At 43.8% G+C, this 22,607-nt stretch overlaps 1 protein-coding gene across 5 annotated transcripts in view; it reads left to right on the top strand.

The window, feature by feature from the left end:
- Positions 1–22,607, top strand: part of PLEC (plectin) — a 278,960-nt gene that overhangs the window by 86,149 nt on the left and 170,204 nt on the right. For all 5 annotated transcript variants that reach the window (XM_077493421.1, XM_077493418.1, XM_077493420.1 and 2 more), the window contains one exon: positions 13,854–14,043. In XM_077493421.1, coding sequence (XP_077349547.1) covers positions 13,854–14,043 — 190 coding nt within the window. The remainder of the gene's footprint in view (positions 1–13,853; positions 14,044–22,607) is intronic.

The raw sequence follows: 22,607 nt of genomic DNA, 5'->3' as shown, positions 1-22,607 counted from the left end.
CTGGGGACACGTGACACCGACGGAGGTGTGTATGGGGGGGGGGTAATTAACAGTAGATTCTATATATTGAACAGCAATGTGTACAGTGTGATAACCCGGAGTGACCCCCCCTCCCCCCTCGGCTTCCGGTATTTGCAGTTATTTCATTTCAGGTCGCTGTTGGTAAATAATTTTCAGGCCGCGCTCCTCATCGGCCTCGGCAGATTGAGTAATACCCCCCATGGACCTGCCGAGAATATTTCCCCATCGGTCTACTGGAAGTATATGTAGGGTTGTGACCGTCATTCTGTGTTTGGCGGACATTTGGAACGCAGGTCAGACGCAGCTCTAGATTCCATTTGACCTCGGAGGGGTGGTGTGTAGATGACCGTTCAAAGACGTTTATTCCGCTTTGCAACTGCATTTTTTTTTTTTTTCGGATTTAGATTTGATTTCAGATGCGTTTCGCATTTGTTTGCGTACATTCGAGCAGCGCAGCGTATCAGTCCGGACAGTATTATTATATTTTATCTTTCATTTTATTTTTTAATTATTTTATATTATTATATTTTAATTTGTCATTTTATTTTATATTTCATTTATTTTATATTATTATATTTTCATTTGCCATTTTATTTTATATTATATTTTATTTTTAACTTATTTATATTATTATATTTTCATTTGTCATTTTATTTTATATTTAATTTAGTTTATAATATAAACTAAATTAAATATAAAATAAAATGACAAATGAAAACATAATAATATAAAGTTTATATGATTATATTTTCATTTGTCATTTTGTTTTATATTATTATATTTTATTTCTAATTTATTAATATTATTATATTTTCATTTGTCATTGTATTATATATTTAATTTATTTTATATTTTTATATTTTCATTTGTCATTTTATTTTATACTATTATATTTTATTTTTAATTTATTTATATTATTATGTTTTCATTTGTCATTTTATTTTATGATTATAATTTAATTTATTTTATATTATGGATGCATCATGGTTGCATTCTGAAGTGTTTGCAATCTGACCATCATATTGGTGGTTAGTGATGAGCGGAGTGATTTTCAATTTCACTCTTTTAGCTACTTGAAAAGCTAAAATTATTTTGTTTTTTGTTTTTTGTTTTAGGAAGTGACTGTTTTGGGGTGTAGTTTGGATGGACTATTGTCTTTATTCAACCATACCTACTATGTAACTATGTAGTTTACTTTGTTGCATTGTATTTGAGTGTTTTTTTGTTTCCTTTTCCTGGTGTATTTGAAGTTTGTTTATTGTTACTTTAAATGTTTAGTTTAATTGAATTTCTAGTTTATTTTATACAGTATTATTATATTCTATCTTTAATTTAATTTTATATTATTATATTTTAATTTGTAATTTTATTTTATTTTTAATTTATTTTATATTATGGTTGCATTCTGAAGTGTTTGCAATATGACCTTATTGTTGGTGGTTAGGGATGAGCCGAGTGATTTTCAATTTCACTCTTTAACTACTTGAAAAGCTTAAATAATTTTTTCTTTTTTGTTTCGGATGTTTTGGCTAGTTTACTTTGCTCCATCATGATTGAGTGTTTTTTTCCCTTTTTCTGGTGTATTTGTTATTTATTTATTTATAGTTACTTAAAATGTTTCATTTTATTTTTAGTTTAGGGATGAACCAAGTGATTTTAAATTTCACTCTTTTCAACTACTTGAAAAGCTTAAATAATTTTGTCTTTTTTTTTGTTTCGGATGTTTTGGCTAGTTTACTTTGATCCATCATGATTGAGTGTTTTTTTTTCCCTTTTTTTTGGTGTATTTGTTATTTATTTATAGTTACTTAAAATGTTCAATTTTATTTTATTTTTACTTTATTTTATACAGTATTATTATATTTTATTTTGAATTTATTTTATATTATTATATTTTAATTGGTCATTTTATTTTATTTTTCATTTATTTTATATTTGTATTCTTTATTTTCAATTTATTTTATATTATTATATTTTCATTTGTCATTTTATTTTCAATTTATTTTGAATTATTATATTTTACTTTTAGTTTTTTTTATATTATCATATTTTCATTTGTCATTTAATGTAACTTTTAATGTATTTTATATCATTATATTTTATTTTTAATTTATTTATATTATTATATTTTACTTTCTCACTTTATTTTTCTTTTAATTTATTTTATATTATTATTTTTCATTTTTAATTTTATCTTATTTTTAATGTAAAGTGGTTCTAAAGTCATAAGTTTTCTTTTACCTTGCATGCATTCTGTGCATTAAAGCGATATCAAAGTCCTGTTATTTCGTTTTTTTTTTTTGGTTTATAAATAACTAACATGTTATATTTACCTGCTCTGTGTAATAATTTTGCACAGAGCAGCCCGAAGGCTCCTCTTCTCGGATTCTGATGCTGTCGCTCCTGGCACCTCCCTCCTGCCGGTTGCCTGGGGGCACCCAAGCAGGCCCACTCCCACACTGTGGCTTCTGCATATGTTTAAATCCAGTGAGGAGGGAGCAGGGTGGGGCCAAGCTGCGCTGTGCGTGTCAATGGACGCACACAGCCTGGTTCAGGAACAACACATGTGCTTCCTATGGTGGCACGTGCAGAAGACGAGGAGCTTAGCGCGGCGGCGGGGGACCCCAAAGGAGGTTTGTGGCTGCTCTGTGAAATAACATTGCACAGAACAGGTAAGTCTAACTTGTTTGTTATTTTAGGAAGGAAAAAAAAAAAAACTTTACAACTGCTTTAATTTACATTTTACTTTATTTTATATTGTTATGTATTATTTTTATTTTTATTTTATTTTTAAATTATTTAACATTTTGTTTTACTTTTTTTTTATATTAGATTTTATTTTTGGTTTCATTTTTTAAATTGTATTTTATATTATTTTTTTTTTTAATGTTTTTTTATTTTATTTATTTTTGTTTCATTTTAATTTACGTTTTTTTTTATTTTATTTTTTTATTACTATATTTTATTTTTGGTTTCATTTATTAAATGTTATTTTATATTATATCGTTTTTTTTATTTTATCTATTTTTTTATAACTTTAAGTTTTTGTTTTATTTTTTCATTATTCTATTTTATTTTTGGTTTCTTTTTCTTTTATACTATATATTTTTTTTTATTTTGTAATATATAATATAATATATAATTTGGATTGTATTTTCAATTTACCTTTTGTTTTGTTTTATATTATTATTTATTTTATTTTTAGTTTCCTTTTATTTTATTTGATATTGTTTTATATTTAATGTAATTTTTATTTTCAATTTAATTTAATTAAATTTTTATTTTTATTTTACTTTTTTTCTCTCTTTTTTTATGTTTCTGTGAAAAAAAACCCCATTAAAACAGGTAGTGCCCTCGGGCAGGTGGTGGACGGTCCCTCAGTGTCCTCATGTCCAGTGGAGGGCTGTGGGCTCTGCATTGGTCTTGATGACATCAGAGGACCTTAGAACTTTTGTGAACAGTAACTAAGAAGACGTGAACAGAAACAAGTGGCATAAAAAGGGGCGAACTGCGGCAAAGCGCACAGCAACCCCCCCCCTCCCCCCCGATAATGCATGGAGACGCGGAGGCGGAGTCACTTGGTTACTGTCGCAGATCGCAGTTGATATTGTTTCCCTGGCGACTGGAGCAGGATGTGATGCTCGCTGCCTGTTGGCAATTGCCATGGTGACATCCTCTAAATTGTAGAAATAATCACCACCTACAGGCAGGTAATGGAAAGTTATGACATCACAGTAAAGAGAACCGCTCATTCCCGGGCTAATGCAAGAATCTGAATATTCATTATTAACCCCTTCAATACCGGCACCCCCCCCCCCCCCCCCTTTCTTGCCCACCAGACCAAATTTTCAGCTTTGAATGACAATTGCGCGGTCATGGATCACTGTACCCGGATGACCACCTTTGGGTTTTTTTACACATTTTTTGCTAAACAAATGATAAAAGACCAAACATTTTGAAAAAACAAAAATGTTTTTCATATTTTGTTATAAAATTTTGCAAAGGGGTAATTTTTCTACTTCACTAATGGGCACTGATAGGTTGCTCAGATGAGGCGGCACTTGTGGCCACTGATTAGGTGGCACTGATGAGGCGGCACTGATAGGGGCACAGAAAGGCGGCACTGATAGGTGGCACTGATGGGCACTGATAGATTGCACTTGGTGGACACTGATAGGCAGCACTGATGATGAGGCACTGATCGGTAGCACTGATGGGCACTGATAGGTGGCACTGATGGGCACTGATAGGTGGCACTTAGTGAGCACAGATAGTTTGCACTTGGTGGACACTGATAGGCAGCATAGATGAAGAGGAACTGATCGGTAGCACTGATGGGCACTGTTAGGTGGCACTGGGGGCACTGTTAGGTGGCACTTGGTGGACACTGATAGGTTGCACTTGATGGGCACTGATAGGTGGCACTTAGTGAGCACAGATAGTTTGCACTTGGTGGACACTGATAGGCAGCATAGATGAAGAGGAACTGATCGGTAGCACTGATGGGCACTGATAGGTGGCACTGGGGGCACTGTTAGGTGGCACTTGGTGGGCACTGATAGGTGGCACTGGTGGGTGACACTGATAGGCAGCATTGATGATGAGGCACTGATTGGTAGCACTGATGGGCACTGATAGGTAGCACTGGTGGGCACTGATAGGCAGCACTGATGGGCACTGATAGGTGGCACTGGTAGACACTAATATGTGGCACTGGTGGGCGACACTGACAGCCAGCACTGATGATAAGGCACTGATTGGCAGCACTGGTGGGCACTGAGAGGTGACACTGGTGGGCATTGATTGGTGGCACTAATAGGTGGCACTGGTGGGCACTGATATGTGGCACTGGTGGGCGACATTGATAGGCAGTACTGATAGATGGTACTGGTGGGTACTGATAGGTGTCACTGGTGGGTGACACTAATAGGCAGCACTGATGATGAGACACTGATTGGCAGGACTAATGAACACTGATAGGTGGCACTGGTAGGTGAAACTGATAGGCAGCACTAATGATAAGGCACTGGTTGGCAGCACTGATGATAAGGCACTGATAGGTGGCACTGATAGGTGCTGATGGCACTGATTTGCAGCACATTCGGGCACTAGGGGACCGATGTCCCTCTAATTGAAGCCGCTGCTTTTTTCCTTCATACTGACAGCGTGAAGGGGAAAAAATAATAACCGGCATCTATTGATTTCCGTGATTGTCTGACAGCTGATCATGTGGTAAAGGGCCTGCTGTGATTGGCCCTTTATCTGATCTATGATCAGCCGAGTCTCACGGACTCGGCGATCAGAGCGTGAGAAAGGTACGCGGACGCTCTCCTGCCAATTTAAGCTGTAGGCGTCTTTCAGCCGTAGCGCGGGTGAGATGTGGGTAAAGGTGAACTTCAGAAAATATCATCTAAATCCATCCATTGTGTGTATTCTTCTGGAATCTCAGAGTGCTTTGTGTATTTCTTCCAGATCTGTGCAGTAATCCAGTGTGAGACTTCCTGTAATAAAGACCGCTCACTGCTGCCCCCTCTCCTTGTGCAGGGGGACTGGTCTTGTCTCCGCCCCCTCCTGTAGTTTCTGCAGACAACCTGTATGGGGTGGAGCCTGCTGGGCCCCTCCCACAGCTCTGCTCTCTCTCTCTCTCCTTGTGCAGGGTGATTGGTCTTGTCTCCGCCCCCTCCTGTAGTTTCTGCAGACAACCTGTATGGGGTGGAGCCTGCTGGCCCCTCCCACAGCTCTGCTCTCTCTCTCCTTGTGCAGGGTGATTGGTCTTGTCTCCGCCCCGTCCTGTAGTTTCCTGTAGAGGGTGGGGTCTGCTGGGTCCCTCCCACAGATCTGCTCTCTGCACAGGCTATGTGCAGCACAGTGATGATGTCACTGCTATTTTTACAAGGTAATATCTGGGCTCACAAAGACACTTTTTTGTGCACACAAACAGGATTTATATTCGTTGAGGGTTTTTGAGCCTGTCGGGTCTGCTGTACGGGGCCCCCGTGATTTCTAACAGCAGCCCTGCCTATGAGAAAGGGCCGTTTTCACCCACACACAGGTGTTCTGGCCGGCTGCACCAACAGGCACAGATCTCCACACACAGAGTCTACATCTATGTGTATCCCATGCATGGATCATAATGTAGTCTGTCTGCGTCCTGATCTGTGTATTGGACCCTCATAGAGGCAAACTCTAGGATGGAGATCAGTGAATGTCGGTGCAGCCGGCCAGAACACCTGTGCATGCCGCACAGGTCAAAACAGCCCTTCACACAGGTATTAGGTTCCGTAAATGGGGGCCAGTGGGGGCTGGTGCTCACATTTTTTTGGGGGTGCAAACTGAAAACATCAGAAAAGAAAACCAATTGTAGCCACTGTGCCCATGAATTGCAGCCACTGTGCCCATGAATTGCAGCCACTGTGCTCATCAATTGCAACCTCACTGTGCCCATCTATAGTAACCTCACTGTGCCCATCAATACCAGCCACTGTGCCCATCAATTGCAGCCACTGTGCCCATCAATTGCAGCAACTGTGCCCATGAATTGCAACCTCACTGTGCCCATCAATTGCAACCACTGTGCCCATGAATTGCAGCCACTGTGCTCATCAATTGCAACCTCACTGTGCCCATCTATAGTAACCTCACTGTGCCCATCAATACCAGCCACTGTGCCCATCAATACCAGCCACTGTGCCCATCAATTGCAGCCACTGTGCCCATCAATTGCAGCAACTGTGCCCATGAATTGCAACCTCACTGTGCCCATCAATTGCAACCACTGTGCCCATAAACTGCAACCTCACTGTGCCCGGGAATTGCAAACACTGTGCCCATCAATTGCAACCACTGCCCATCAATTGCAATCACTGTGCCCATCAATTGCCACCACTGTGCCCATCAATTGCCACCACTGTGCCCATAAACTGCAACCTCACTGTGCCTGGGAATTGCAAACACTGTGCCCATCAATTGCAACCACTGTGCCCATCAATTGCAACCACTGTGCCCATCAATAGCAGCCACTGTACCCATCAATAGCAGCCACTGTGCCCATCCATTGCAGCCACTGTGCCCATGAATTGCAGTCACTGCGCCCAAGAATTGCAACCTCACTGCGCCCATGAATTGCAACCACTGTGCCCATCAATTGCAACCACTGTGCCCATAAACTGCAACCTCACTGTGTCCATGAATTGCAACCACTGTGCCCATCAATTGCAACCTCACTGTGTCCATTAATAGCAGCCACTGTGCCTATCAATTGTAGCCACTGCGCACATCAATTGCAGCCACTGCGCCCATCAATTGCAATCACTGTGCCCATCAATTGCAACCTCACTGCGTCCATCAATTGCAACCACTGGGCCCATCAATTGCAACCACTGAGCCCATAAATTGCAACGTCATTGTGTCCATGAATTGCAACCACTGTGCCCATCAATTGCAACCACTGTGCCTATTAATAGCCACTGTGCCCATCAATAGCAGCCACTGCACCCATCAATTGCAATCACTGTGCCCATCAATTGCAACCTCACTGTCCATCAATTGCAACCACTGTGCCCATCAATTGCAACCTCATTGTGTCCATGAATTGCAACCACTGTGCCCATCAATTGCAACCACTGTGCCTATCAATTGCAACCACTGTGCCCATTAATAGCCACTGTGCCCATCAATTGCAGTCACTGTGCCCATCAATTGCAGCCACTGTGCCCATGAATTGCAATCACTGTGCCCATCAATTGCAACCTCACTGTGTCCATGAATTGCAACCACTGTGCCCATCAATTGCAACCTCACTGTGTCCATTAATAGCAGCCACTGTGCCCATTAGTAGCAGCCACTATGGCCATCCATTGCAGCCACTATGCCCCCTGGCGGCATTTAACCAGCATCCTCCCCACCAGTTGTTTGACCGGCACTTACCTCATCTAGGTGGCGGGTCAGTAAGCAGGTGACGGCATTGATCTGTGGGACTGGCAGCGGGTAAGGCAGCAGCGAGCTGTGGGACGGGCAGCGGGTAAGGCAGCGGCGAGCTGTTGGACGGGCGGCGGGTCAGGCAGCGACGAGCTGTGGGACGGGTGGTGGGTGAGGCAGCGGCGAGCTGTAGGATGGGCGGCGAGTGAGGCAGCGGCGAGCTGTGGAACAGGAAGCGGTGAGCTGTGGAACGGGCAACGGGTCAAGCAGCGGTTAGCTGTGAGACGGGCAGCAGGTCAGGCAGCGGCAAGCTGTGCGACGGGCAGCGGGTCAGGCAGCGGCGAGCTGTGGGATGGGCAGTGGGTCAGGCAGCTGCGAGCTGTGGGATGGGCAGTGGGTCAGGCAGCTGCGAGCTGTGGGACAGGCGGCGGTTCCTGTGTCCTCAATGCTTCCGCAGGGCGTCTCTTCTTTCTTCCTGCTAGGCATCCAATAGGATCGTCTGTCTTTTCAGCCAATCAGGTGATGGGTATCAGACCCATGCTTCCTGATTGGCGGTTCAGTGTTAGAAAAGCGAATATTCATTTGCTCTGCGCTCCGAGTCCACCGTATTTTGAAGCCTATTAGAGCCTATGGCACTAATCAGGTACTTCAAAAAAACACTGTGCCACTGTAATTCAGGGTCTGGAGACTGGAATAGGGGGGTGGCCACCACAGTTCCAAGGATTTCATCTCGATACCTAATGGCAATTAGGGTGCTATTGTCTAGTCTGTGCGCCCCTCCATGGATATGCCTCCACAGACCATCACTGACCCACCACCAAACCGGTCATGCTGAACGATGCTACAGGCAGCATAACTTCATGGCTTCTCCAGACCCTTTCAGGTCTGTCACATGTGCTCAGGGTGAACCTGCTCTCATCTGTGAAAAGCACAGGGTGCCAGTGGTGGACCTACCAATTCTGGTGTTCAGTGGCAAATGCCAATCCAGCTCCACGGTGCTAGCAAGGAGCACAGGGCCCATTAGAGAATGTCGGGCCCTCAGGCCACCCCCATGGAGTCTGTTTCTGATCGTGTGGTCACAGATATTCACACCAGTTCCTGTTCCTCTTTGCACAAAGAGCAGATCCTGGTCCTGCTGATGGGTTAAGGACCCTCTATGGCCCTGCCCAGCTCTCCTGGAGTAACTGCCTGTCCCCTGGAATCTCCTCCATGCTCTTGGGACTGTGCTGGGAGACACAGCAAACCTTCTGGCAATGGCACGTATTAATGTGCTATCCTGGAGGAGTTGGACTGCCTGTGCAACCTCTATAGAGTCCACGTATCACCTCATGCTACCAGTAGTGACACCAACCTCTATAGGGTCCAGGTATGGCCTCATGATACCAGTAGTGACAACAAACTCTATAGGTTCCAAGTATGGCCTCATGCTACCAGTAGTGACACCAACCTCCTATATGGTCCAGGTATGGCCTCATGCTACCAGTAGTGACACCAGAACCTATAGGATCCAGATATGGCCTCATGCTACCAGTAGTGACACCAACCTCTATAGGGTCTAGGTATGGCCTTATGCTGCCAGTAGTGACACCAATCTCTATAGGATCCAGGTATAGCCTCATGCTACCAGTAATGATGCCAACCTCTATAGGGTCCAAGTATGGCCCCATGCTACCAGTAGTGACACCAACCTCTATAGGGTCCAGGTATGGCCTTATGCTACCAGTAGTGACACCAACCTTCATAGGGTCCGGGTATGGCCTCATGCTACCAGTAGTGAAACCAACCTCTATAGGGTCCAGGTATGGCCTCCTGCTATCAGTAGTGACACCAACCTCCTATAGGGTCCAGGTATGGCCTCATGCTACCTTTAGTGACACTAACCTCTATAGGGCCCAGGTATCGCCTCATGCTACCAGTAGTGACACCAAACTCCATAGGGTCCAGATATGGCTTCATGCTACCAGTAGTGACACCAACCTCTATAGGATCCAGCTATAGCCTCATGCTACCAGTAGTGATGCCAACCTCTATAGGGTCCAGGATGGACTCATGCTACCAGTAGTGACACAAACCTCTATAGGGTCCAGGTATGGCCTCATGCTACCAGTAGTGACACCAACCTCTATAGGGTCCAGGTATCTCCTCATGCTACCAGTAGTGACAACAATCTCTATAGAGTCCAGGTATGGCCTCATGCTACCAGTAGTGACACCAACCTCTATAGGGTCTGGGTATTGTTTCATGTTACCAGTAGTGACACCAACCTCTATAGGGTCCAGGTATCTCCTCATGCTTCCAGTAGTGACACCAACCTCTATAGGGTCCAGGTATCTCCTCGTGCTTCCAGTAGTGACACCAAACTCTATAGGGTCCAGGTATGGCCTCATGCTACCAGTAGTGACACCAACCTCTATAGGGTCCAGGTATCACATCATGCTACCATTAGTGACACCAACCTCTATAGGATCCAGCTATAGCCTCATGCTACCAGTAGTGATGCCAACCTCTATAGGGTCCAGGATGGACTCATGCTACCAGTAGTGACACAAACCTCTATAGGGTCCAGGTATGGCCTCATGCTACCAGTAGTGACACCAACCTCTATAGGGTCCAGGTATCTCCTCATGCTACCAGTAGTGACAACAATCTCTATAGAGTCCAGGTATGGCCTCATGCTACCAGTAGTGACACCAACCTCTATAGGGTCTGGGTATTGTTTCATGTTACCAGTAGTGACACCAACCTCTATAGGGTCCAGGTATCTCCTCATGCTTCCAGTAGTGACACCAACCTCTATAGGGTCCAGGTATCTCCTCGTGCTTCCAGTAGTGACACCAAACTCTATAGGGTCCAGGTATGGCCTCATGCTACCAGTAGTGACACCAACCTCTATAGGGTCCAGGTATCACATCATGCTACCATTAGTGACACCAACCTCTATAGGATCCAGCTATAGCCTCATGCTACCAGTAGTGATGCCAACCTCTATAGGGTCCAGGATGGACTCATGCTACCAGTAGTGACACAAACCTCTATAGGGTCCAGGTATGGCCTCATGCTACCAGTAGTGACACCAACCTCTATAGGGTCCAGGTATCTCCTCATGCTACCAGTAGTGACAACAATCTCTATAGAGTCCAGGTATGGCCTCATGCTACCAGTAGTGACACCAACCTCTATAGGGTCCAGGTATCACATCATGCTACCATTAGTGACACTGCCCCTAGCCAAATCCAAATGAGTGAAAAACAGTCAGAAAGATGTGTAGGGAAAAAAATGTCAGTGGCCTCCACCTGTAAAACCATTCCTGTTTTGGGTGTCATCTCATTGTTGCCCATCCAGTGCTCCGGTAGTTAATCAGTTTCAGCTGCTTTGGTGTAAATTAAATTAACAACCCCCCTCTGCTACTTAAAGCGGGAGTCCACCGGGACTCCGCGTTTTTTTTTTTTTTTTTAAAGCCAGCAGCTACAAATACTGCAGCTGCTGACTTTTAAAATAGTGACACTTACCTGTCCAGCGCGCCCGCGATGTCGGCACCCGAAGCCGATCTCTAGGTCGTCTATCGGGTCCTGCCGCTGCCATCTTGGGTATGGGAATCAGGAAATGGAGCCTTTCGGCTTAATTTCCCGGTTCCCTACTGCGCATGCGCGAATCGCGCTGCGCAATAAGGACGCTCCCCGCTGCCTCTGGGATCTGTGTGTTTCCCAGCAGGCAGCGGGGCACTTGCGGGAAGGGGCGGGCACTTGCGGAAAGGGGCGTAAGTTACGCCCCTTTCCGCAGAGAGCTATCCCGGAAGTGGGTGCAGTTACCTGGATTATCCAGGTAACTGCACCCCCCTCCCCCCTGAAAGGTGCCGATTGTGGCACCGGAGGGGGGGAGGGTTCCGATGAGCGGAAGGTCCACTTTAGGGTGGACCTCCGCTTTAAGGGTCGGTTCACACAGGGGCAACACGTCTTTCAACACGACTTTTGGAGGCAACTTGGACACGACTCGAACACGATTTAGACACGACCTGGGGCGACTTATAACACGACTTTAAGTCGCCCCAGGCCAGACGACTTTTGCCGTGGCCAATCAGAGAATGAGCTCTCAAGGGGTAACTCCACGCCAAATAAAAAAAAAAAAACTGCATGGGTTCCCCCTCCGAGAGCATACCAGGCCTTTAGGTCTGGTATGGATTTTAAGGGGAACCCCCTACGCCGAAAAAATGCCGTGGGGGTCCCCCCCCAGATCCATACCAGACCCTTATCCGAGCACGCTACCAGGCCGGCCAGGAAAGGGGGTGGGGACGAGCGAGCGCCCCCCCTGAGCCATACCAGGCCACTTGCCCTCAACATGGGGGGGTGCCTTGGGGAAGAGGGGCCCACCCCAAAGCACCTTGTCCCCATGTTGATGAGGACAAGGGCCTCTTCGGGGGTCAGGGTCTGCGGGCGGGGGGGGCTTATCGGAATCCGTGAGCTCCCTTTAATAAGGGGGCCCCTGGATCCCGGCCCCCCACCCTATTTGAATGAGTATGGGGTACAATGTACCCCTACCCTTTCACCTGTGAAAAAAAAAAAAAAAACACAACACACAAGGGTTAAAATAGTTTATTGCACAGCTCCGGGGGTCTTCCGTCTTCGGGGGTCTTCTCGCCGGACTCCTCCGCTATCTTCTGCTAGCTCTTTTACTAGCGGAGGAGCCCGGCATTCTACTTCGCCGCCGCCGCCCTCTTCTTCCGACTTTGGGGGTCTTGTCCCCCTCTTCGGTTCTTCTTGCCCGGCTACTGCGCCTTCTTCTAGATCTTTTACAAGTGGTGGCCCGGTCTTCTGTTGCCGCTGCCGCCGTCTTCTGTTCTTCTCCTCTTCTTCTCTTCAGGAGATGTTGCCTCGTCGCTGTCTCCGTTCACTATGACAGGACACGCGGCGTGCGGCGACTTATATAGGAACATCGCCGGATGATGTCCCCGCCCATTATGATGTCACAGTCCCAGAGGGGAGGGGAGACTGAGGAAGTGCTTCCTCCTGCCTGCAGCAGGCTGCAACACTGACACTTTGTCTAGCCCATAGCTTCCAACTGTCCCTGATTTGGAGGGACTGTCCCTGATTTGGAGCAATGTCCCTCTGTCCCTCTTTCCTCCTCATTTGTCCCTGGTTTTGGTCTGATCTATATAGTTGTATATAAAATGCACTTTTTATCAAAAAAGCGTTCCCCAGCGCTAAACCTTTCATCCAATTTCTAAATTGCTGCATCAATTTTAAAATCCAATATAAAGGAAAAGTAGTGGTAAAAAAAAAAGCACTTTTTTTTTGTGGGGGGGGGGGGGGGGGTATTTCCCCTTTAAGAGGGCTTGGCCGGAGGGGCATGTCCTATGCCTACATACATTTGCTAGTAGGTGTCTTTCATTCCCGTCTCAAAATGTTGGGAGGTATGCTAGCCTGAGATGTCATCAGTCTGCTGCAGGCAGGAGGAAGCATTTCCTCAGTCTCCTCTCCATCAGTGATCAGACTGCAACATTGTAACGCGCAGCAAATCACATGGTGCGAGGCTGCAGCAGGGGGCTGATCTGTGTCATTTACATCATGGTGTCACCTCTGTAGCCCACATCTCAGTCTGGGAAGCAGATGGTGACCCTGGATGATGCCTAAACAAAGATGGTGCCGTTCTCTAGAGAGGGAAGCAGGAAGTGTTACTATTGAGTGTGAATAGACTGGACAATGATGACAGGTCCTCTTTAATTAATAGGTGAGCCGTCTTCCTCTGGGCGGGGTGTCTAGAGGTGTTTGCAGAGCGCTCCGCCCCGTCTCCTCTATGTAGATAGTTGTTTTATTATGATCGCTCTTTAGGAAAATTGCTGGTTGTAGGTGAGAGAAGGGAAGGGAGGGACGCACACGGCGACATCTAATCCACACCTGACGGCTGTGCTCTCTCGGCAGGAGGTGATGTCCCTGGACAGGAAGGAGCGGATGGCTGAGGACAGTTCCAGCGCCAGCAGCGGGTCGCCCACCCCGGGGGACACCCTGCCCTGGAACCTATCCAAGAACCAGCGGGTCAAGAGGTCTTCCTCCACCTCTGGTGCCGGCACCGTGCTGGACGCGGCAGAGAGAGCGGTGATCCGGATCGCAGGTCAGAACACGCATTTAATTTCTTATGTGGCATTTGGATTCTTTGTAACGTATTGTGAGCTGAAGATGAATTCCCGTCTGATATATTGGGCTCAGGTCGGACCTTTGCGTGTCGGGGAAAGGGACGCAGAATTGTGCGTAGACATGTGCAATTTGTTTCGTTCCAAATTCGTTTTTTTTTCAAAAAGTTCGTTCATTTGGAAATATTCAAATTAACGAAAACCTGTTTAACAAATTTTTTGTGAAAATTCGAAAATAACGAATTTCGAAAAATTCACGAATCCAAAAAAAAATCGAAAATCTGAAAATAAGAACAAAAAAATTTGAAAACCCAAAACTTATTATTATTATTATTATTATTATTATTAATAATAATAATTCGTTAAGTTCCATTCATTTAGATGTGGCATTCGTTATTTTGGGTTTTTCGAATTTCCGAACACCGCAACTAAACAAATGAAACATTACGAATGAGAATTTTGCCAAAGTTACGAATTTATTCAAAATAACGAATTTCGACCATAACGAATGGCCCGAAAAACAAAAAATTTAAAAAGAAAGGGAAAACGAACACATTTTTTTGGGAGTGCACCTGTCTACCCGCTGTGCAGAAAATGACGGACGCATGGCTGTGTGTGTAATAAAAAAAAAAAATATATATATATATATATATATATATATATATATATATATATATTATCTAGTGTGTATTGTCTGTGTGGCGCTATATAAATCCTGTATAATAATATATAAATTTATTTATTTTTTATTTATATTTTAAAAACTACATACACACTACTCTATGATTGAAGTACCGTAAATGCCCAGGTGCTCCCCCACAAATAAATCCAAAACAGGTTTAGAGGCACTCACAAGTCTTGCAGAGGAGGGAAGATCAAAAACAGCCGTGTTTTTATTGTCAACATTTCGATGAAGCTCCGTCCATCTTTCTCAAGACTCGTCTGTTTGATCTCTCTCTCCCCCCCCCCCCCCCCCCCCCCAAGACGGTGAGAGCTTCTAAACCTGTTTTGGATTTATTTGTCGGTGAGCACCTGGGCATTTACTTCAATCAGAGTGTGTATGTCGTTTTAAAATATTTTTTATTTTTAAATATGTTTAAAATCCCCCCCCAAAAAAAAATAAAAAAAAAAAAAATATATATATATATATTCTGTTCTAGTTCTTATTATGCTCTATAATGTGAGTATCACTATATACTGTACACAGTATATTGAGAAATAGATAAGCCACGTTCTACATTATATACATACAGTATATAATAGAAACTTACTATCAATAAATGAAAAAATAAATACATTTTTATATATATATATATATATATATATATATATATATATATATATATATATATATAAAAAATCATAATTTTAGTGTGTGTGTGTGTGTGTGTGTGTATATATGTGTGTGTATATATGTGTGTGTATGTATATATTATAAAATTTTCCAGTGGTTGCCACTGCACACATCAGAGATAGAAAATTTAGTAAAGACTGTAATAAGTATAATCCAAAAGAGAGAGCGGCACTCGCGGGTCTGGAGAGGTGAATGCGTAGCCTGTGCTCTCTTTTGGATTTTATATATATATATATATATATATATATATATATATATATATATATGTAATGAAGGGCTAGACTTTATAACTTTAAAAGCTCCTATGTTTAACCTCTCAGATAAAATATACAATTTTTTAAATATGTTTTATTTTTAAATATATACATGTTTAGTTAAAAAAAAAAAAAAAAAAAAAATCTATACTGTATATATGGTAAATTATAACTGTTCTAGTTCTTATTATGACCTATAATAATGATGAATTGTTTCGTCTGTATGTATAATGTGATGCAGATTCTCATTGCTATAAAGAGCGGACACGTTGGTGAAGATGTCGGTTGTATGGGGGGCGTTATTCCTATGAGACGCTGTTATATGACAGACGGTCACCAGCACGCTGGCAGATGTTTGTTTGGTTCTATGTTCTTGGCTCTGATAGGTCTATATAATGGACCAATCAGTCGTCTGTGTATTGGTGGGTTTATGCTTCTCTGGCTTGTAACACAAAAGACAACCAGCTAAAAAAATAAATAAATAAATAATAATAATAAAAAAAAAATATATATAATATTCTACCTAAAAGAAGCAGCTAACCATTGCAGTGCCCCCCCACTGCAAGGCAGCATCCCCCCCCCCCCCCCCGGTGTTGGGCTTTAAGGTATTTTTTTGGTGGTTTTTATAGGTCGAATTAGCTCCTGAGGGGCAGTTTTTTTTAAACTGTTAAGGACGGAGGGGGGGTGAAGTCTGTATCAGAATGTCCTCCCCTTTATAGGGACATGAGCCAGCAATCGGAACCGGATTCTAGATTCCAGGCTCCGGGACATGCAGGGGAATATTTATTTTTTATAAAACAAATGTTATTAGGCTAATTCCTGTGTTGGTTGAATGTTTTAAAATTAACAAAAAAAACAAAACAAATTTTGCATTATGAAGGGGGTCAACTCCAGAGATAAAATGATAATTCTCCCGCTCTACAAGACTCTGGTCCGGCCGCCCCTGGAGAATGCTGTCCAGTTCTGGGCACCAGTCCTCAGGAAGGATGTACTGGAAATGGAGTACAAAGAAGGGCAACAAAGCTGATAAAGGGTCTGGAGGATATTGGTTATGAGGAAAGGTTGCGAGCACTGAACTTATTCTCTCTGGAGAAGAGACGCTTGAGAGGGGATATGATCTCAATATATAAATACTGTACTGGTGACCCCACAATATATAAATACCGTACTGGTGACCCCACAATAGGGAGAAAACTTTTTTGCAGAAGGGAGTTTAACAAGACACGTGGTCACTTATTAAAATTAGAAGAAAAGAGTTTTAACCTTAAACTATGTAGAGGGTTCTTTACTATAAGAACGGCAAGGATGTGGAATTCCCTTCCACAGGCGGTGGTCTCAGCGGGGGGCATTGATAGTTTCAAGAAACTATTAGATAAGCACCTGAACGACCGCAGCATACAGGGATATACAATGTAATACTGACATATAATCACACACACAGGTTGGACTTGATGGACTTGTCTTTTTTTTGTTTTGTTTTTTTCCAGCCTCACCTACTATGTAACTATGTAACATTTGGCCACTAGATGGTGCTAAGACCTTTCTATAATATTTACAGCCATCTAGTGGTCAAATTGGTTATTTTCCAGTTCCAGTTGATGGATAAAATTCCACCGGCACAGGAAATGGTCTAATATAGGTGAATTGCGATGTGGATTTTTTCATGACAGGTTCTCTTTACTGATGATGTCACCTCTGATCCCAACTCCACCCCGCCCCCTCCCATTCCTCTCTGTGTGATTTCAGGAAATTGTGAGAATTGTCTCCTCGCCTTTCCTGGCTTCTGTTTCTTATCATCTCTCCGGAGATCCGCCACTAATGAAAAGGAGCGATCCCGCCAGAGATTGTCACTAATCAGCTAATGAAGTCTCCTCCATCCCTGTATCTTCTCTCCCTCCCTCTCTCTCTCATTTATATATATATAATTTATTTTTATTTTTTTAATATTTTCTTCTATCTTTTCATGTGACATCACTGAAGAAATGACACTTGTCTACAATGTAAAGTAGTGAGTGTACAGCTTGTATAACAGTGTAAATTTGCTGTCCCCTCAAAATAACTCAACACACAGCCATTAATGTCTAAACCGCTGGCAACAAAAGTGAGTACACCCCTAAGTGAAAATGTCCAAATTGGGCCCAATTAGCCATTTTCCCTCCCCGGTGTCATGTGACTCGTTAGTGTTACCAGGTCTCAGGTGTGAATGGGGAGCAGGTGTGTTAAATTTGGTGTTATCGCTCTCACTCTCTCATACTGGTCACTGGAAGTTCAACATGGCACCTCATGGCAAAGAACTCTCTGAGGATCTGAAAATAATAATTGTTGCTCTACGTAAAGATGGCCTAGGTCAGTGATGGTGAACCTTGGCACCCCAGATGTTTTGGAACTACATTTCCCATGATGCTCATGCACTCTCCAGTGTAGTGGAGCATCATGGGAAATGTAGTTCCAAAACATCTGGGGTGCCAAGGTTCGCCATCACTGGCCTAGGCTATAAGAAGTTTGCCAAGATCCTGAAACTGAGCTGCAGCACGGTGGCCAAGACCATACATCGGTATAACAGGACAAGTTCCACTCAGAACAGGCCTCGCCATGGCCGACCAAAGAAGTTGAGGTCACGTGTTCAGCATCATATCCAGAGGTTGTCTTTGGGAAATAGACGTATGAGTGCTGCCAGCATTGCTGCAGAGGTTGTAGGGGTGGGGGGGGGGGTCAGCCTGTCAGTGCTCAGACCATACGCTGCACACTGCATCAAATTGGTCTGCATGGCTGTCATCCCAGAAGGAAGCCTCTTCTAAAGATGATGCACAAGAAATCCCGCAAACAGTTTGAAGACAAGCAGACTGAGGACATGAATTACTGGAACCATGTCCTGTGGTCTGATGAGACCAAGATAAACTTATCTGGTTCAGATGGTGACAAGCGTGTGTGGGGGCAACCAGGTGAAGAGGACAAAGACAAGTGTGTCTTGTCTACAGTCAAGCATGGTGGTGGGAGTGTCATGGTCTGGGGCTGCATGAGTGCTGCCGGCACTGGGGGGCTACAGTTCATTGAGGGAACCATGAATGCCAACATGTACTGTGACATACTGAAGCAGAGCATGATCCCCTCCCTTCAGAGACTGGGCCACAGGGCAGTATTCCAACATGATAACCACCCCAAACACACCTCCAAGATGACCACTGCCTTGCTAAAGAAGCTGAGGGTAAAGGTGATGGACTGGCCAAGCATGTCTCCAGACCTAAACCCTATTGAGCATCTGTAGGACATCCTCAAATGGAAGGTGGAGGAGCGCAAGGTCTCCAACACCCAATAGCTCTGTGATGTGGTCATGGAGGAGGGGAAGAGGACTCCAGTGGTGACCTGTGAAGCTCTGGTGACCTTCATGCCCAAGAGGGTTAAGGCAGTGCTGGAAAATAATGGCGGCCACACAAAATATTGACACTTTGGGCCCAATTTGGACATTTTCACTTAGCGGTGTAGATTAATACTTGTATCTTCAGCACCATCTAGTGGCCAAAATGCTGTATTTTTTTTTCTCATTCGGGTATTTAAAAAAAAGATACTGTATTTTGGCCACTAGATGGAGCTGACAATCATTTATTATAGAAAATACAGAGGAAATTCGTTCAGTCTACAGAAATGTGTGTGATGTTCGTCCGACAAATGTTTTATAAATACACTTTATGGAGTCTATTAAAAAGCGAAAATAAATATATCTTTAGCAAAAGTCTGATATAATGGTGATCTTCTCTTCTCTCCAGACATCAGATTTCTCCCAGATCATCAGACCTCACATGTAACCAACTGGAAACACACTCGTTTTATCACAGAAAATGAGAAAAAAAAAAAGTGCTCAAGTTATAAATCTCACTTCTCAATTTATAATTCCAAATTCTCACTCTATAAAAAATGAGAAAATAATGAGACCAATTAGAGACCTGTGTGAATGAGGGACAAATCTAATGTAATCAGGCTAATTGCTATCCAAGACTAATGTTATCATTTAGACAGAAAATTTAAATCGGGAAAATACCACATTATGGCCACTAGATGGAGCTGATGATCACAGAAAAGAACATTTAGCTTCAGCTCCATCTAGAGGCCATATTGTGGTATTTTCTTGATTCTCTCTATTCTGTATGAAGGAAGAACATTTAGATTAGTTTTGTATTTATAAGGCTGAAACATTTATTGCAGCGCCTGCAGAAAAGACCCGGAGTCTAGGTGTTCTCTCCATCACCGCAGACGTCACACTACCATGTAGCAGTAATAAGTGTCGCAGCTCAGTAATGTGCCTGACAGGCCATGCTGCATTGCAGTGCTATTCTTTCTGAATGTTCAGTGTGTGTGTGTGTGTGTGTGTGTGTACAGTGTACATTTGATGTGTGTGTACAATGTACATTCAATGTGTGTACATTCGATGTGTGTGTAGAGTGTACATTCGATGTGTGTGTAGAGTGTACATTCGATGTGTGTGTAGAGTGTAACTTTGATCTGCATGTACATTTTACGTTCGATGTGCGTGTACGTTCGAGGTGCGTGTACGTTCGATGTATGTGTACAGTGTAACTTTGATCTGCATGTACAGTTTACGTTTGATGTGCGTGTACGTTCGATGTGTCCTCTGGGTGTTATCAGCGTCACACTTCCTGTGCTCTCAGACTAACTGCCCCCTCGGTGGATGACCCCCCTCCATACTAATAATCTCTCCCTCCTTATCTCTCGCAGTAACAGTCGGACGCACACAGGGGGCAGTACACCCCCCCCCACACACACATAACACACATGGCTATGATATGGAAAGTGCAGAAACCATAACAGCCAATCAGATCCATGAACCCCCAGATGTACCCTCCTATAGAAGAGAACTGTCGTTATTTCATAGGGCCGCCCATCACGGTGCAATTTTAATTTTACATTTATTTTGATTCTTCACTCCTTTATCACACATTGTACAACTTTTGGGAAGTTTAGCGGTCCAATGAAATTTAGCGCCCCCCCCCCAAGTAATTTTTCTCCACAGCGCCATTTTATTGTCTTCCAATCTCAGCTCTGACATTTCCTTAGAAGATCTCAGTCTGGTCTGCTGATCCTCCGAAGGAATTCCGGGAATTTCCCATGGAGCGTTCTCCCCGCAGTCTCCAGTAGGTGGCAGCCTTGTGTCCACTTTGGACTCAAATATTGTAGCAAGTGGGGATCATTCGCACGGAATGCTCTCCGGTCACATGACCGCGCGCCTGCTACCAGCCATTCCACAGATTGCTACAATGTATCTTTATTGGCACGTTTTAGGTTACAATGTATCAATGTATCTTTTTTTTTTTTCTTTTCTTATTTTGATTAGCGGAGGGTGACAACCAGTCAGTAGTTTTTTTTTTCTTCTGTGTCTATTTCGGGAGATTTCCCTTCACTTCCTGTTCTGTACACTCAACAGGAAGTGGGAGGATCTGTCCAATGTGGGAGGGGCTATACACAACACGTTAATTAATGTGATGGATGTAAATATTTTTGGGGGATAGTTTGGTACTGAAACGGTTAACAGACCTGAGCTATAATGGTGGATTTTCCAGCATGCTGATCAGTAAGGGGCCGCCCCCTTTCCTCTATGAAATACATCAGTGATGGAATGGGGGGGGGGGGCTAAAAAGGGCCTGGGGGGAAAGTGGGGGGTTTTAATACAAGGGGGGGGGGGCAGTATACCAATCATCAATCTTCCATCAAGTAACTGATAAACCTTCCCATAGACCCCTTTACTAGTTCACAAAAACTGCCTTGAAGCTGAGGTATCTAGAGGACCCCTTTACTGGTTCATAAATGCTGCCCCCTGAGTCGGTGATCCCAGGGGCGGGATTATGGAATTTCCACCCTGCCCTCTATAAATGACCTTTAAGGTAAGGATCCCAGGAAACTAAGGTTCTCCTTCTCTAGGGGCAAATGTAGTGAACAAGGGAAGGTATCTAGAGGACCCCTTCACTGGTTCACAAAAGTTGCCCCCTGAGTCAGTGATGCCAGGTACAGAATTATGAATTTCCACCCTCACCTCTATAAATGACCTTTTAATGAAGGATCCTGGGAAACTAAGGCTCTTCCTCTCTCGGGGGGGGGGGGGGGGGCAACTGAAGTGAACTGGGGAAAGTATCTAGAAGACCCCTTTACTTGTTCACCAAAACTGCCATGAGGCAGATGTATCTAGAGGACCCCTATATTGGTTCACAAAAACGGCCCTCTGAACCAGCATTCCCAGGTGCGAGATTATGGAATTTCTCCTGTCCCCTTTTATAAATGACTTTAAGGTAAGGATCCTGGGAAACAAAGGTTCTCCTTCTCTGGGGGCAACTGTAGTGAACTGGGGAAGGTATCTAGGGGACCCCTTTACTGGTTCACAAAAGCAGCCCCCTGAGTCAGCAATTCCAGGTCCCAGAATTATGAAATTTCCTCCCTCCTATAAATGACTTTAAATAAAGAAACCTGGGAAACGAAGGCTCTTCCTCTCTGGGGGGCAACTGAAGTGAACTGGGGAAATTATCTAGAGGACCCCTTTACTGGTTCAAAAAAATTGCCCCCTAAATCAGTGATCCCAAGTGCAGGATTATGGAATTTCCACCCTCCTCCCCTCTATAAATGGCTTTCAGGTAAGGATCCTGGGAAACTAAGGCTCTCCGTCTATTGGGGCAACTAAAGTGAACTGGGAAAGTAATTTAGAGGACCCCTTTACTAATTCACCAAAATGGCCATGAGGCAGATGTATCTAGAGGACCCCTATATTGATTCACAAAAACGTCCCTCTGAATCAGAAATCCCAGGTGCGAGATTATGGAATTTCCCGTCTCCTCCTATAAATGACTTTAAGGTAAGATTCACTGATAAACATTCCCATGGACCCCTTTACTAGTTCACAAAACTGCCTTGAAGCTGAAGTATTTAGAGGACCCCT

This window comes from Lithobates pipiens, unplaced genomic scaffold, assembly GCF_037356315.1.
Source record: "Lithobates pipiens isolate NorthernLeopardFrog02 unplaced genomic scaffold, aLitPip1_a1.2 Scaffold_19, whole genome shotgun sequence".
Classification (NCBI taxonomy): Eukaryota; Metazoa; Chordata; class Amphibia; order Anura; family Ranidae; genus Lithobates; species Lithobates pipiens.
The sequence above is the reverse complement of the archived record's forward strand: the minus strand, read 5'-3'. Positions and strand labels throughout refer to the sequence as shown.